Here is a 16,339-nt window from a genome sequence, read left to right as displayed (position 1 = left end):
AGGAAGAAAAAACTTCTCATGTGTAATGTTGCACAGCTGGCCATATGCATTACTGGGCAGGGGGAAGAGCCAGCAATGTGATACCTATACCATCAGCATTCCTTTTCTTATCCCTGGAGACTCTCTCTACTCCCTAAAAACATTAATAATGAAGTCTTTGACTGGCTATATGCATTGTAGAAAATAAGTGTTTAACCACTGCGTAAGCAGCTGCAGGATGACAGTGGAGTATGCCTTTGGGAAATCGAAAGGTAGATGGCAGGTACAAGGCTTGAGGCAATTGAATAGTACCTGTCTGGAATAATAACTGTGTGCTGTGTTCTGCACAAAGTCTGTGAAAACAAGGATGGGGCTTCACTGAGACCTGGGAGACAGGTGTGGGAATACTTTTAGGATGGAGGATTTGAGTGACTCACAAGGTGCTCGCTCCTAAATGACAGTTGTTAGGTTTTTATATATTTTGCAAGAAAGGATGGATGGTTTTGATGTGTCGTGGGGAATATGGGGGCAGCGTGGTGTGATTTGGCACACCATGACTTTATGGAATTCCATAGAATAATGCATCTCAGTCAGTTTGGTATATGTGTTTTGGTGGGATTTCTCTGTAATCAGGCAGAGGTGATCTGTTGCACGTGTCATGTTTTATGAGTTTTAAACTTGGGTCTTTTTTATGTTATGATACACAATAAATTGGCATATTTGGACACTGGTAGTCTCACATGGGCTATGCTGTGCATGCTTTACATGCTTTACACACATTTCTTCAAGCTTTCAGCTTAAATTGTAGCACACCCTCACCAGTTCTTTCTCTGTAACAGTGATGCCTTCTTCTCCTGTTGGTTCTTTTTTCAATTTCTCTTTTACTTTGTCTTGCTCTATTAGAAGCATTTGCAAAATCCCTACACTCTCAGGTTTTCCTGACAGTGGCAACAAAGGGAAAGTGTAAGCATAAATCCTTTTCGTCATTTAGTCCTTTTAAGCAGCTGTTGATTGGTTTCCAAAACAGCAAAAATGTAAAAACCATTTGGAAGGTGGTTCCTTAGAAGTTTTTCTTTGAGTTTTAGGAGATTTTGGTCTTGATAAATCTTTTCCAGCTTTCTTTCAATATTTTTGCAAGCTGGATTTGCTACTATGCTAAATTTCATTAGCATGGAGAGACTGTATGAGGCAAAAGACCGTGAGCCCAGGTAACTAGTCAATCATGGGATTCAGGAAAGATTATAAAGAGGCTGATCTAGTGTTCGAAATTTTACAGGCAGCTTTTAACAGTGTGTAACACTCCCAGTTTGTGTAGTGAACCAGCACCAGTTTGGGGGGTTTTTTGCAAGCAGAGAGAGGATAGGGTTGCCATAATCTGTGGTGTCTGACTTCCCGCTATTCATGTGGTTGAAAGGGCACAGCTCCTATTCAGGAGGGACAGAGGGGGTGATCTTGACTTGAATGTCTCTCACGAGGTTACTTTGTGTAACTAATGTGTGCTTTTTAGATTCAGATTGAGGATGCAGACGTGCTCCAAGTTTTCTGTACAGTTAATTCAATGAATTTAAGGAGGTTGGAGAGGTAACAATGTTTCTTCCTACTAATTTGCACTTTCAAGGTACTGTCTCCTTGTACTTTATGTGTGACTACAGTACTTTTAAACCACATTGATTAAGGTTCTACTGTTAAGTAAAGCCTTTTAAGATTTTCATTGATATCAAAAAGCCTTTATGGGGCCTTACTAAAGGAGAAAAAAAGCCACAATGAGCTTTTAACTGAAGAGAAAATGTCTTGCTAAGATTTGTCAAGATAACAAACTTGCACCGGTTTTGTGATTTAATTCCTTGCATGATCAAAATGCAGTGCTTACTTTGTAATGTACAATGCTTATTTTTCAATACACTCTCTTTTCTGTTAGCAACTCAGTGTTAATCCAGGGTGGCGAAGAACAGACCAGGCAACAGGACAGTTTTGAGGTGCTCAGAAATGGGGAAATCTTCAATAGACTCCAGCAGAAACTGTGCACAATGGATGTGAGGGAAGTAGTGTGGCTGGGAAAGACAGCGGCTGTGTAGGACATTGTGGCTTACCATGCTTCTCCTCTTGAACATGCTGTAACTTGGGAGAAGCAGAAGAACTTGGAAAATGTATTTTCTGACTTCCAGCCAAGCTGGTAGTATCTGTCACTATGAAAAGAAGCAGTCTTTGTATAACTTGAAATGAAATACTATTTATCTGTGAAATAAAGGGCTTCTAGCTGTCTGAGAGGCCTCTTGGAAGGGACACATGGTCTCATTCCTTTCAGGGACCACTAATAAGCTCTCTGGGTGCACAGTGTACATGGGGTCTATACACTTATGATCCACGCTGGAGTTCTGTCCGGATGATCACTGTTCAGGTAGCTCCTGAATAAATTATTTGTTCTGTAGTTGCCAAGACTTTATGTTTTGTGTGGTTCAGGGATGTCCTGCTTTCAGCACCTCTCCAAACGCATTTCAGGGGGTCTTAAGCAATGTACTGCCTGTGCAGGCCATGCATCTTTTATTCTTGCTAAAATGTGAGATAAAGGCTCTAGCATGGATTCAGGTAGTGTGAAGACAACCAGGACTATCGAGAAAATATACAATATAGTGACTCTTAGAGTACATGAACACAAAGAGGCAGCAATTGGTAGTGTGCCAAGTGCTAAAGAAGGAGGGGACAGCCAGGCCACTGTGACCCCAATATAGGTCACTTGCATAAACAGAATGGCGATGTGGGACAAGATGCAAAGCTGTGTGAGAAGGGAACTGGAAGAGTTCCAAACTAATTTTGTTCACAGGTGTGAGTGGGATAAATATTGTTGTGATGTAACTTGGTCAACAAAAATCGCTCTTGATCCCAGAAGGAATAACATGAGGTAAATCAGCCGTTATTTTAATACAAGAAATTATGTTGTGTAGGCATTTTTTTTAAATGAAAAATGCATCTGTTTATATACTGATATATCACTTTGAAAGGCCTCAAGTGTTTTCAGGACTTTGTGCCACTGCTCTTCAGATTAGAGACTCTATTTTCAGCACATCAGTTGCTGACAGTACATTGTGCCAGGACATTGTCAGCATTCAGTAAAAGGAGTAATAATAAGTTAAGCAAAACTGCATATCTCTGTGGAGAGATGAATAGGAGGCTCTGTAAGCATACCTGGAAGGTTTAGCCAAAAATTATTTTGATGGAATTGTTTGTAATTTATAGAAAAGGAAAGTGCTTAGCAATATCCCAGGACTGCTGCAGGCATGGGAAGTGGTGCAGATGTATGGATGACCGAGTAGACTTTTAATCAGATTGAGATAACTCTTAGCTGTGTCCCAGGGTTATGGAGCCGTGCAGCTGGAAGTATTATGATTAGGTGAGATATAAATCTCAAATCCTGACCATTTGTAGCTGGTAGAATTTAATAGCTTCTTTTGCTCAGAGAAGCCTTCACAACCTTAATAGCTTGCTTGAATCGTAATATCAGACATAATAATTCCTTATCATTATTTGGTGAAGGAATTTTTACATTCTGATCTATGCCAGCCTACTCATTGCGAACACCGTTAAACAGCTGCTTTGTTCATTCTATGCAATAGTAAATGGTTCCTTTTTGAAGTTTTTCCTGTAGTAGATAGAAGTTTGGATTTGTGCCCATCATGTTTAGAACTATTTGAGATAACAGGCTCTGCCTGTCTCACTGTGCATCCTCCTACAGCTGGAGATGGAGTGACAGGTTGATGAAACAGAAAGATATGAGAAATGAGTGTGCCCTGCTCTGCTGCCTGTAATACACAAAGGGGAACTGAGCTGGCACCAAGGGAAAAAACTAATTACTCATCTGGGACAATGGTGCTGCACCTCTTCTAGATCCACCAAAGGTCCAGGAAGCTCCCAACCCATCTCTGGCCTGTATCTCTGATGGTACCTTTTATTATGAGGCTGTTCCTCAGTATGCAGTAGTCCTCCGTGAGGTCACTTGTATATGAGGATGAGGAGAAACTATGATAAATTGCTGCTGCTGTGTATACTTTTCTCTTCATGAGACCATGTCTCTTTATGACAACAAAACTGAAATACTAAATGATCAGGCTCTAATATTCACATGGACATGATTCGTTTCTGTGAGTTCATTCTTCTATTTAGAGAAAGATATTGCTGCCCTCCCTTACGCACTGACACAGTTGCCAAAATAACCGCTCTTACTAACTGGCAGCTTTAAAAGCCAGCCTGCAGCTGACTTTGAAACAGAAGGTCAGCAAAAGGAGCAGCAGACTTCAATTCAGAGCTTTAATGGGAGCCATTGACCACAGCAAAAGGCCCTGACTGGAGTGTCTAGAGTGTGCTTTGCACAGGCCAAAAAGTCACTTTTATACTCTTTGAACCTTTTGTATAAACCTATATATTTTTCACTCTGTGGATTTCAAGATGAATGTGCAGCCGTGTGCTAGATGTGGCTATGGGGTTTACCCTGCTGAGAAGATTAACTGTATAGATCAGGTCAGTTCTCTTTCTTTATCATTTTGGACTATAATAAATGTACAGATTAGCACTTTAAACACAGTGCAAATCTCTTGGTTCCAAAAGTTCTTTACTCATAACTGATTTCAGAACTGAAATGAGTTAATTATACGTATATATTTGAAGAAAAACGCCTCAAATTAGTTAAATGAATGATAAGGATCAAACCCGAGATTTAAAACTTAACAGAATAATAATGAAATACAAATCATGTCTGTTTGGTTTCTGTTTTGTGGTATTTCTAGACATGGCATAAAGCCTGTTTTCACTGCGAAGTATGCAAGATGATGTTAACAGTAAACAACTTTGTTAGCCATGAGAAAAAACCTTACTGTCAAGCGTAAGTGTGTTTCCTTTTCTTTCTCTCTGTTTTTTTGTTTTTTTTTTTTTTTTTTTTAAGTTTTAATTTCCCTAATCATTTTAATGTAATAGAACATCACCATTTGGACTCAGCCTGGTTCCATGTGTGATGTGAAATTAGGTATTGTTACTGCCTTGGTGCATATCTTTGGTTTTTCATGGATCACAAATGATGGGAAACACTTGTTACTGTACATAAAGCTTCCTCATTTGTTCAGTGTGTTAAAAGATGGCAAATTAAGTTCCATTTTGGTATTATGGGAAGAAAATAAACCAAACCATAAAATTCAGTGCTTTCCAAATCAGTGGTTAAGAGTTAACAAGGTTGAGCTAATCATAAAGAAAATATATAAAATGCAGATTTTTGAGTTGGTTTGTTCTAGGAAGTTTTTATTTTATAATGATCAATTCCTGTCAAATTTGTCGGCAGAAAAAGGAGAGATGACAGTTGTTTTTTATTCTATTATTCTCTTTTGTTATTAGAAACACAGCATTGATATGACGATCATTAAAATTAATTTTGCTCTAGGCACCTACTCCATGCAATAATAACTTGAATGTAATCTGAGATCTCTGTGTAAGTGGGGGAAAAGTTATGTATAGAGGGGTGGAGGCTGGTATTGTGTTCTTGAGTGCTCAGAGAGAACCTTTCTGTGGGCTGCCTGGTACATTCCTAATATCCTTTTACACTTCCCATTTTTTTCAGGCATAATCCAAAAAACAATGCATTCACAAGTGTATTTGACACACCAGTAAATATGAATGCGAAAAAACTGTCAGAAATTGTAAGTGAGGTAAGAATCTCGACGGTCAAATGTGTTAGTCTTTGTTCTACATTTTTCTGATGACGTGTCTTGCTTTATAAATATGAATATGTGATTTTACTTACCCCCTGAGTTCTTTTTGAGCAGTAAGATTTCAGCTATGTTTGAATCATAATTTTTTAAATGTGATTACTCATGAGAAAGAAAGGTTAGATCTGAATTTGCTTCTGCTTTCAGAAGGAAAAATGTATAGGAGCTTTTCACCTGCCATATCTGAGAACTTATATGGAATCGCTGCTCACATAAACTGCCCAGAGCTTTGTAAACTTAGCAACTAAGGGGGGCTACACAGGCTTCGGAAACAAGAACGACCTATTTGCTTTGTGATCTCTTCAGAAACTGATGTGAAACAATAAATGAATTATACCCAGGTGGCACGCAGGCAAAAGTTCTCACAAATACTTTTTGAAGTATTTCTGGCAAACCTGAGGCGCGTAAACACGAAGTCCGGGGATCTTTGCACGGTTTTGCTGGAGGTGTTGGGATGGAAGCGCTTCCCGCGCCCTTTCAGCCGCATCCACCCTCCCGGGGCTGCTGTGCCCCGGCCGACCGCGAGGGGCGCTCGCGGCCCGCCGGCTTCCCGAACGCCATCCCTGGATCTGCGCTGTTTCCCTACAAACACATCGGTTTCAAACTTGCATTTCTAAGGATTTAATGAAATTAAAATTACGGGAACGGCCAAAACCCGATAGATATCTCACTTCTCCATGTGATAGTATTTTCTTGGATATCACGTCTTTTTGTATTGTCAAAGCAATGTGTTTTAATGTGATTAGCCATCATTGTTGTATTTCTTAGATTATAGCATATTAAATTCATTCTGATGTTCTGTGTCAGCTATACCAAGTTGATGCACATTAATAGCCTTCATCAGATGTTATGTCTTTTATCATTTTGTACAGCAATTCTTGTGCATCAGTTGTTGCAATATCATGGGCCGTAACTACTCCAGCAGTGACTATCACACTTTAAACTGTGTGTGACGAATCCGGTCAGGAATGAGTCTGGGATTACTGCAGGTTCTATTTCTGGTTTTAGGCAGTGATATGAGACTGATACTTCCAGTGCATGTGAATATACCAGGCGGACAAATTATAGCTCAAAGATCACTTTCCCTTGTTCTATACACCTAAAGCACCTTCTGTCCTTTTCAATCACATAATGAGGTTCTGTTCCAGAGAGAAAATTGCTAAGAGTAAAGTAAAGAAGCTGATTCTGCAGAACCTACTTAAAGGGAGTGCTTCTGTAGAGATTTTGTGAGGAGGAAAAGTTTTTCATACTAATGTATAAAAGAATGATAACTTGGGAAAAGGTTTCACTTGCTGCTGTAGTTTGTTGGGTTTTTTTATATGTAAGGTTATTTTTGATGCAAAAAAAATAGAAGATGTTTCTTCAATCCTAACATGATGTTCTCACTTAAGTCTTATGCTGAGATGTCAACTCGAATGCAGAGATAAAAATTAAACTCACTCCCTCAACACAGAATTTCTGTGTGAGCAGATGAATCATTTAGCTCTCTGCACCTCTGTGCTCAATTTATAAATGGGAATAATGGTACATATGGTCAGTAATATTTCTGTCCAGTCAGTTTAAGTTTTGTAGTCTTTGAGTTTTTACATCTGAAGAGTGAGATCTATACCAGAGCTGTGATTTCAGTTGGATTTCTATATGCTATCATGATAAAAGTAGCAGTAGGAAAATAATGACCCAATAATATAGTAGTCATTTACATATACAGAGCTAGGATACTTAGTGGACACTGTGCAGGGAAAAAGGAGAGTAGAATATTGCTTATCTGGTAAAAGTTCTTTCATCTAATGCTACATTGACATGTCCTGCTTAAAATGTCTTAATTATTCTCATATTTTATCTAATCCAAAAGTATCATCTAATTATCAAATTATTCTTTCAGACTGTCATGCCATATTTCAGGTGTAATACACTGTTCCTTTAGAGGAACTCTCTAATATTAGCAGAAATCTTAGGTAGAAGCTGGGTGTGAACTAGAAAGCAGAATTTTGACCTTAGGGCTAAATGCAATCTTCACCTTGTTTGTCTCCCTTCATGTTCTTCTCTGAAGGGGAGGAGTGTTGTTATGTACTAATAAGCTACTAAAACAAATAATTATTTTTTTTTCAGATAAAATATCGAGAAGAGAGTGAACAATTCAAATCAGTCTTTCAATGGGATGTAAGGTCCAGAGAAATTGAAGGTGTCTATAAAGCCCAACAACTGGCTACCCAGGTAAGAAATATCCCTCAAGTCTCCAAGCTACTAGCCTGCAGGAGACCTGGAATTGGCACTGACAGTCCTCACTGTTAGGGGGTTTAGTCACAGGATTTAAGTGCTAAAAAAACCCATTGCTTCTCATTTGGCTAAACTTTTCAAAGTAACACAGCTCAACTATAGCTTAGGACGCAAGAATGAGAGGAGGAGGAAGAGTGTATCTGTACAGTTAACTGTTTGGACTGCTGCATGTACAGCCGTGCTCTATGTATCTTCTTTCTACTGGCACTGGAGCTTCACAGCAAGTGATCTGATTCCCAGAGATTGTTATTTGAGTCTCACTCTGGGATCTTAGATCCTGTCATCTTGATGTCAGTTCTTGTTATACAAGTCCTACCTTGGCATTTTCTGAAGGTATTTGAAATGTAGGCCTTGTGCTGTACATCTGCAGAGAGTAAATTTCACTTCCACAGCACTGTGTGTGTTTCTTTTTTTTCCTGTCAGATCAGGTGTTTGAGTATTAAAACAAGGGTGAAGATTGGTAGTTATTTAATTTTTGTTTTGTAGAATGCTTACTATGCTGCCTATGAGGGAGGAAAATCATGGTACTCAGGAACTATCCCAGATCCTGAGATGGTCAAGATAACACAGGCACAGAAAACTCTGAGTGATGTAAGTGGACTGATGTTTGGAATAGCTTTATTTTCATGGTCTATCATATTCTGAAGACTTACAAATGCATCAAAGTCAGCCTTTGGTAAGATTCACCTCCAGCCTTTGCATGAAATACAACTGGAGTGTCTAATCTTTGGTATGATGTTACTGTAGGAAAGACTGACATGTTTACTTCTGTCAATAACATACTTAACCATGGAAGTGATTCAAGTCACATAACAGTTCTATTGCCCATTCTAGATATCATACATTTATATATTCCCATAATTGAGAAGCACTTCAACTACTGACCAAACCGAGGTGACCTGATCAAGCAAGTGGTGCTGTCTCAGTAGAGCAGAACTCATGATGGAAAACTTCAATTTCCATTGACTGTATTTCCATGACTGATGAAAATCACTTCTGAATTACGACTGATTGTCTGTGTCCATACAATGGGTTAGTGACCCAGTCAACATAGCAAATTAACAGTGGATAATTGATATGAATGGGAAATGTTTTCTGTTCTGTGTAGGAAATAGTTTTACCTAACAAACTTATAAGGCGTAAGTTCTTAAATTTGTTTTCTTTTAAATAAAGTGATACATACCTCTAGGAAGCAGGCATTAAAAGAGGAATCACATTAAACTATGGTGGGTTCTTCTGTAATGAGAAAACAAATTCATTTTCTAGTTTCAGTATACAGAAGAATACGAGCCAAGGAGAGGCAAAGGCAGCTTTCCTGCTATGATCACTCCAGGTTATCAGGTTGCTAAGAGAGCCACCCAACTAAGCAGCGATGTGAGTCACAGGGGTTTTTAATTATGTTTTAGACTTCTGAAGCTGGACAATCCTGGGTTCAGGCCATTCACTTTAGACATTAGATTCTATGATGAATAGTTGTTGTCCTGTTAATTCTACATAATGAGAAAATTTTAACATGATGCAGAAAACAGCCTTGACAAATTACTTGGCCTGGGAAGACAGTTATATGGGATAAATGACAATATAGGTATTTCCTGAAAAATGTAGTGACTTTTGCTGTAGTTTATCACAATCTGAAAAAGACTTTGACTCACTCTAAAACGTTAATTTAATTAATTACCTTTGTTTTCATGTTATGGCTTTATTCATCTCATTATTTACATTTGAAATTTTTCACTTGCCTTATTATTTGAAGTTAAATAACTGTAATATTAAAATTATTTTATATGAAAGATACTTAAATATATGCACAGAAAATTGCTTAGTTATAAAAGTAACTTTTCAACTGAAAAAGATCAAGTAAAAATAAATCTTACAGAAGTAATTTTAAAGTATTGGTAAAGTATTGCATTGTTTTCTGCAAACACTGTCGGCATTGTCATTGCACTATAATCTTGGGCCATTATTGACTATTCTCATGACATTTTGATCAATGTATGGCTCACATCAATCTCATATAATTGGAAAATTTGATTATTTGGGTCCATTTCTGTCTACTTCTGGGATTAACTATAAGGAAATTGGGCCTTAAATATAAGTGATAGCTTGATTGTACAGTGGGGAGTGCCATGACAGCTGTTGCTCATTTTCTCTAGAAGCTTTCTGATAGGAAATATATATTTGCTGCTTATTGTTTGTAATATGGATTTATGTGTTTTTCTCTTCAGGTAGAATACAAGCGTGGACACGAAGAGAGAGTTTCAAAGTTCACCTCTGTTGTAGACACTCCAGATATACTTCATGCCAAGGCTGGATCACAGCTTTCAAGTGATGTAAGTGAAGCAAAGCAGATTGACCTCTTTCTGACTCTCCAAGTGATTCTTGGGATATTTATAGATCACTTAAAAATATGACTTGCAACAAGCGTGGGTAGTGCCTTCCCAAATCTTCGTTCGTGAAGCCTAGCCATGATATGATATGATGAAAAATATGAACATAAAGAAAAATAAAAAAATAAGATTTTAAAGGCAAGCTCATTTTACAGTTAAGTATTTAATACTTCCAATTACAAAGACCATATTCAGTTTTAGGCCATTTTAGGGATTAGCTGGCTGTCAGAACTGAAGGCAGAGAACTAGTTTGTGCTATACCCAAGAATTAGGTGCCATGCAAAGTAAAGAAAGAAGATGCCTGACTCTAATATAAATAGAGCAGGCATCTTGCAGACACATTCAGTATTTTTTTTAAACAACTGTCCTTCATCCTATACTCTGAAGGAGACAAAGGGGTCATGCAGAAGATACGTGATCATGTAGTTAAAGACTACGTTGCAAAGATTCAGACTTCATGGTTCATCCTCCTTTTGGTGGATGACAGCCATGGAGTACCTGACTTTGCAACTTTGAAAATTGACTAAGTGTGCAATCAAAATACATTTGATCTAATTGCTCCTGAACTATCTTGAATTTTTGCAGTTGAAATACACAGAAGACTTTGAAGAACGGAAAGGAAAAGGCAGCTTTCCTGCTATGATCACTCCAGCTTATCAAATAGCCAAGAGAGCAAATGAACTAGCTAGTGATGTAAGTGTCCAAAGCAAAGTCTCTTTTGGGGAAGAGAACAGTAAATTGTCATACAAATTTTGGATTAAAACGTTTACTGACAGAAATTCTATGAGCATTGTGGAGTTATGTTAGCTGCGCACTTCACACACAGATTTTCCAGTGACTGTCTCTTCTTGCAGGGACAAAACTGAGTTTTATGCACAAAAAGAGGCACTTGTGAATCAACACTCTGGATTTTTGTGGGCAAAAATGTCCCCTTTACCCAGCCTCCTGTTGCATACAACTGAGAAGAACAACAATAACGAGTCAGCTGGAGCTCTTTTTGATTTCCTTCTGCCCAACTCAGTATGAGTTATGAAGTCCGAAGTGCAGCTCTTTTACACAGTCACAATATTTCTGGGTGACCTTTTATTGGGGGAGGGCTGTGTTTGCAGAGCTCTGCTTTGCATGTATTTCTATGCTCTGAGTGGATCCTTACTGTTCATTCTCCTATTCCTGCCTTTGTGCTGTTGCAGGAGGAGGCTTGAATATGAACTTAAGAAACTGCCTTTACACAAACACATGACATAGATACACACACAAGCACATGGCACGGGTAGAGATTTATAAACTATAGCTTTCTACTCTGCTCATTTTACTCTCCTTACTTTTTCATGGTTTTTTTTTTAAACTCTTTGGTATACTGATCTTTATTGGCTTTCTTTTCCTTTCCAAACATAACAAAACCAAAACACCACTGTACTCTCACATAAACATTGTAAAAGGACGTCAGTATTGCTTCAAAATATACAGTTAATTGTGCTTTGTTATTGGAAACTGAAAGAAAGGCTCTTTTTGTTGGAGAAGATAATATATTGTGCTAACCCAATGGAAGTGAATTTAAAACATTATTAAGAGTCATTGAGGAAAATAAGAGGAGATCTGTAATTCTGAAGGCAAAAGCAACTGACTCTTAAAAAATTTGCCTTTGATCTGTGGAAAACCGTTCATTTTTTGTCGGCAAACACACATGGTGATTAAAGGGCAGCATCAAGTACAGGCATTATTTTGACATCAGCAAAGGTAGTGCAAATCTTGGTCTAAACTTGAAGGATGCTTAAAATTCCCTTGAGTACTGTGGAGATCAGCATCTTTCAGAAACAAATGCATTTATTGATGGTGTTCAGGTGACTCTCTGGTAAAAAAGTTCACTGTGGTAACCATGAAACTACATTACAATCAGTTCTATTTTTTTAAACTGCTGGAGCATCAGGGATTAACCACTGACAAGCAGGTGGTGCTGAACACACTGAACTAATGGTCTGGGTTGAAATGGCAAGTCCTATGTTCCTAGTGCATTATTAAAAAGGACATCACTAGTTTTGTTTTTATACCTTCAAGCAGCATATTTGACTTGGGTGGATTGGTGGCAATGAGAATTTTGACAATCCTTTATTGGCAACATGTGCATGTCATTGATTGTTATTTATTATGCAGCATCTGTGTACCAGACTAAACTCACGCAGATTATTCATTTCCTTTTTTCCTGTTAGGTAAAGTATCATCAAAGATACGAAAAAGAGATCAAGGGAAAAGCCAGTCATATAGCTGGAACAGATGTTACTTCTGCAAGAGAAAATGTAGATCAGTATGGCCAGGTATGCAACATCCAAGAGATAACCCTGCTGATGTTGATCATTACTACAGCTGATTGCTCCAGAATTTAGAAACTACAGTGAGACCTATTTTCATGTTGTTTTCCTGTATGAGAAAACAAGGTCTCGAAGGAAAGGGTGTTGTGCAACAGCACCATACTCCTAACGTGTAATATATTTGGCATTGGCTCTTAAAAGGTGAAACCACAAGGTGCATGCACTGTCTCTGCCTGACCCTTGTGGTAGAGTCATTCCAAGAGGTGGGCCTTACCAGCAGCTCTAAATACCTGTGAGCAGCACTAAATCTCTTAGATTTCAGCTCTTCTACAGAAGGGATATTATAAGCCTGACAAGCTGTAGTTCTGTATTTGTGGAACCAAATAGGCTTTAGTTCTGTTTTGTTCTGTGGCATTTGTTTTACTTTTGTTTAATTTTTAAGGAAATATATTTGGTTTTGTGGTCTCCCAAAATGCATGCAAAGTTCTATTCCAATTAAGTTAGGGAAATAGCACAGCTAAACAGAACTGAATACAGCTAAAGGGAACTTGAAAGAAATTGAATAGTGTTCTTGTATAAAGAAAACTATATGGTTAATCTTAGGGTTTTTTGTCCTAGCTCCTCAGTAGATCCATATACTTCAGAGAAATGAAGGAACAGGGATTGTATTACCCTAAAATATTTGGGATTTTACATTTCTTCCCTTCTGTCCAAATCTACGTCTAGTAATCTGTGAAGAGCAAACCATCCTTGAAGAATATGAGTTTAGAATTGTAGTGATAAAGCCTTCAATTAGTTTCTATCTTTTGAACTACTACAAGTTTTAATAAGAATAAACAAATAAAATGAATTTGAGAAGGCACTAATTACATTTTCAAGCATTAGAATGCTTCTGTCTTTAGAATTGATTTAAGTTTTTTTCTTTGAAAGTGTCTTTGAAACTTCAGTCACAGACTTCAAATTCAATTTGAGTTTTAATCTTCATAGATTGGATACTGATATTATTAGTCAAATAACATAGAGTCACTGAAATTAATGGATCTTTCTGAGTAAATTGTGACTTATGATGGGCAAAGGGATTAGATTTCTAGCTGCTGAGATCATTTGGTACATATATATATATAACATGAGACAATTTAAGTAACCTTCCTGTAAAATTCCTGTGTGCTAAGCACCAGTTTTGTTTGTGCTTAAAAATCTTAGAAGCGGCTAGAATAATTTTCTTAACATTGGAAATACTGTTTTGTAATATGAACAATATTAGAAATTACATAAAAATTTATTTGAGAAAGAAGAAAAAGGCTGATTAGTTTGAAGAATTCAAACTCATGAATGGTATTTTAGAAAACTGACTCAGCTGATTATTCAAGGATATTTTGTATTTTCCATACCTGTTTATAGAATAATTTAGGCGAGATAGCTATAATTACATTATGTTATTCACAAACTTATGGTATGACTTGTCTTACCATGTGATTGATGGTGCACAGAATGACCTGCAATGGATTGTTTTGCACTGAGAATTCACGAAATGGATATCCCAAATATTTATCTTTCCTATCCGTGCTCTCTCTGACATTCTTGACATGCCACATATGATATTTTCACTTAAACTGCCTCTTTACTATAAAGGACTTACAAAATATTGCAGAGAAGACATATTACAGTGTATCTTACTTGTTTGTGTATTTACCATATTCTCCCCAGATCTTGCCATAGAAAGCTTTGGAGTGACCATTGGGCACTACCATTTGGAAAAAAGCTCGAGTATTTTGTTACTAAATTATCAAAAGGGTTTTCAAACTGTCAAACATTTACCCAAAAATTTATCTATAGATAGATTTAAGCGCATTAATTTCACAACAATTGTTTTTTTCTAAATCAAGCAAATGGCATTATAACTCCCTAAGGAGTTTGCCAGTTTAATATCTAGGTATTTATGCCTCATTAATTAATCCCTCTTCAAAATATGTCACTGCATCAGAGAAGTTTTATTTTGGGTCAGTTATGATGTGAAAAATGGCCATGGAAAGATCATGCAACCTCTGTAACACCACAGAGGAAGGTTGACCCTACGTTAAACTTGTTAAGTATAAGCAAATCTCCTGTCTGCCCAAACCATTAGGTGTTTTTATAATATTTGAGGGAAACGTGTTGACACAGAGAGAGGCAAGTAGATATCATCTCTGTAAGAAATGAGGTGAGATTAGAAGATGTATATCACTGTATACTTGAATACTGTCTTGACCACAGCTAATATCTACCTAAAGTTCTCTTGCAGTGAAGCACAACTAATTTTACAGGGGTAATTATTTTAACAGGTAATTTTATTCTTACATTTAGTAATTTTATTATATTTTTCATTTAAAAAGAAATAATTGAAGCAATGAACCTTCCTACTAACAACGTCTACGGGGCTTTGTAGTATCACCCATGGCCCCACCTGCTCATGTATGATGAGTAAACAGTATGAATTTTCTTCAGGGATATATGGATGAATTTGAGGAACGCAGAGGGAAAGGAAGCTTTCCTGCTATGATCACTCCAGCTTATCAAAATGCCAAGAAAGCAAATGAATTGGCAAGTGATGTAAGTATGAAACCTGAATCAATACAATTCATAAACAATTAAAAACAGCAGTTTGTCAGAGCAGTGCCTGGGAGGGGAATGCTAAAATTACACTTGAGAAGTAAACAAAAATGACATTTCACTGCATTGCTGGGAACTGAATGGCTCAGGAGATTAATAATATCCATTAATAGAAGGGGGCACAGCTCCAACTTGCATGAGGGAGGAGATGGATGTAGCAACTAATGGGGATCCCTACTGTTAGGTTCACCCTCCTGGCAAATCTGCACCTGTATTATTAATGAAACCTTCAACTGCCTTAATCATCCTGTGGACTGCTGTGGTATTCCCAGTAGTGAATAAATGGAGGATGAATGAACTGTACTGGTTTTGATATTTTGATGTATCATGCCTCTAGCACAAAGCAAGTCATAGGGAGGAAAAGAAACCATAGAGTATGACACTGTCACTTCACTTAAGTGAACTTATTTCTAGGCTGGGGATTTTTAGTTTTGAGTGGTAAACTAAAGACTTGGCAAAAAGGTGGTGATGTGTGATTCTTGCATACAGCCCATCCATTAAAGAGCCTGTTTGAGGAGTCTGTTTCTGGCAGTGGCAAAAAACGGATCAGTCTGTAGGTCACTACCTTCTGACTGCTCTGAAGGGTTCCTGTGAATGACAACCTTTGTAGTGTGGACACCTGTCCCCCATGGGGTTGTCTGAGCTGATGAGCTCAGTCTGTTTTCTGGGGAGCTAACAGATGGTTGAGTCTTTCAGCTTGCATTAGCCTGGACCAGATGTGAGCAGTGAACTAGAGTGAAAGGATCAGTCATGTTCTGTTACCTGAGCTTATGACTGAGAGAATATAAAAAACTTTAAATCCTCTGTGACAATCCCTATTTTGTTTAAACATGGAATATTTAACCTTTTCAGATAAAGATGGCGGTTTCATAGGTTTTCGAAATGTTAATGATCAGTAGTTTCCTTATTAGTTTGTAATACTTGGAGTGAGGAGGAGGATTGGTCCATGGAGGTAAAATTTGCACACTAAAGTTTTTATCAAGCTGCCTTACTG

At 37.6% G+C, this 16,339-nt stretch overlaps 1 protein-coding gene across 2 annotated transcripts in view; it reads left to right on the top strand.

The window, feature by feature from the left end:
- The first annotated feature begins 4,231 nt into the window (after positions 1-4,231).
- The window catches only part of NRAP (nebulin related anchoring protein), a 50,321-nt gene continuing 38,213 nt past the window's right edge, over positions 4,232-16,339 (top strand). The window contains exons 1-10 of one of the 2 annotated variants that reach the window (XM_064663359.1): positions 4,232-4,491; positions 4,758-4,852; positions 5,579-5,666; positions 7,836-7,940; positions 8,490-8,594; positions 9,270-9,377; positions 10,229-10,333; positions 10,976-11,083; positions 12,598-12,702; positions 15,181-15,285. In XM_064663359.1, coding sequence (XP_064519429.1) covers positions 4,420-4,491; positions 4,758-4,852; positions 5,579-5,666; positions 7,836-7,940; positions 8,490-8,594; positions 9,270-9,377; positions 10,229-10,333; positions 10,976-11,083; positions 12,598-12,702; positions 15,181-15,285 — 996 coding nt within the window. In that variant the 5' untranslated portion in view covers positions 4,232-4,419. The remainder of the gene's footprint in view (positions 4,492-4,757; positions 4,853-5,578; positions 5,667-7,835; positions 7,941-8,489; positions 8,595-9,269; positions 9,378-10,228; positions 10,334-10,975; positions 11,084-12,597; positions 12,703-15,180; positions 15,286-16,339) is intronic. The other variant, XM_064663360.1, reaches the window with a different exon arrangement.

Source organism: Pseudopipra pipra, chromosome 8 (genome assembly GCF_036250125.1).
Source record: "Pseudopipra pipra isolate bDixPip1 chromosome 8, bDixPip1.hap1, whole genome shotgun sequence".
Taxonomy (NCBI): Eukaryota; Metazoa; Chordata; class Aves; order Passeriformes; family Pipridae; genus Pseudopipra; species Pseudopipra pipra.
The sequence above is the reverse complement of the archived record's forward strand: the minus strand, read 5'-3'. Positions and strand labels throughout refer to the sequence as shown.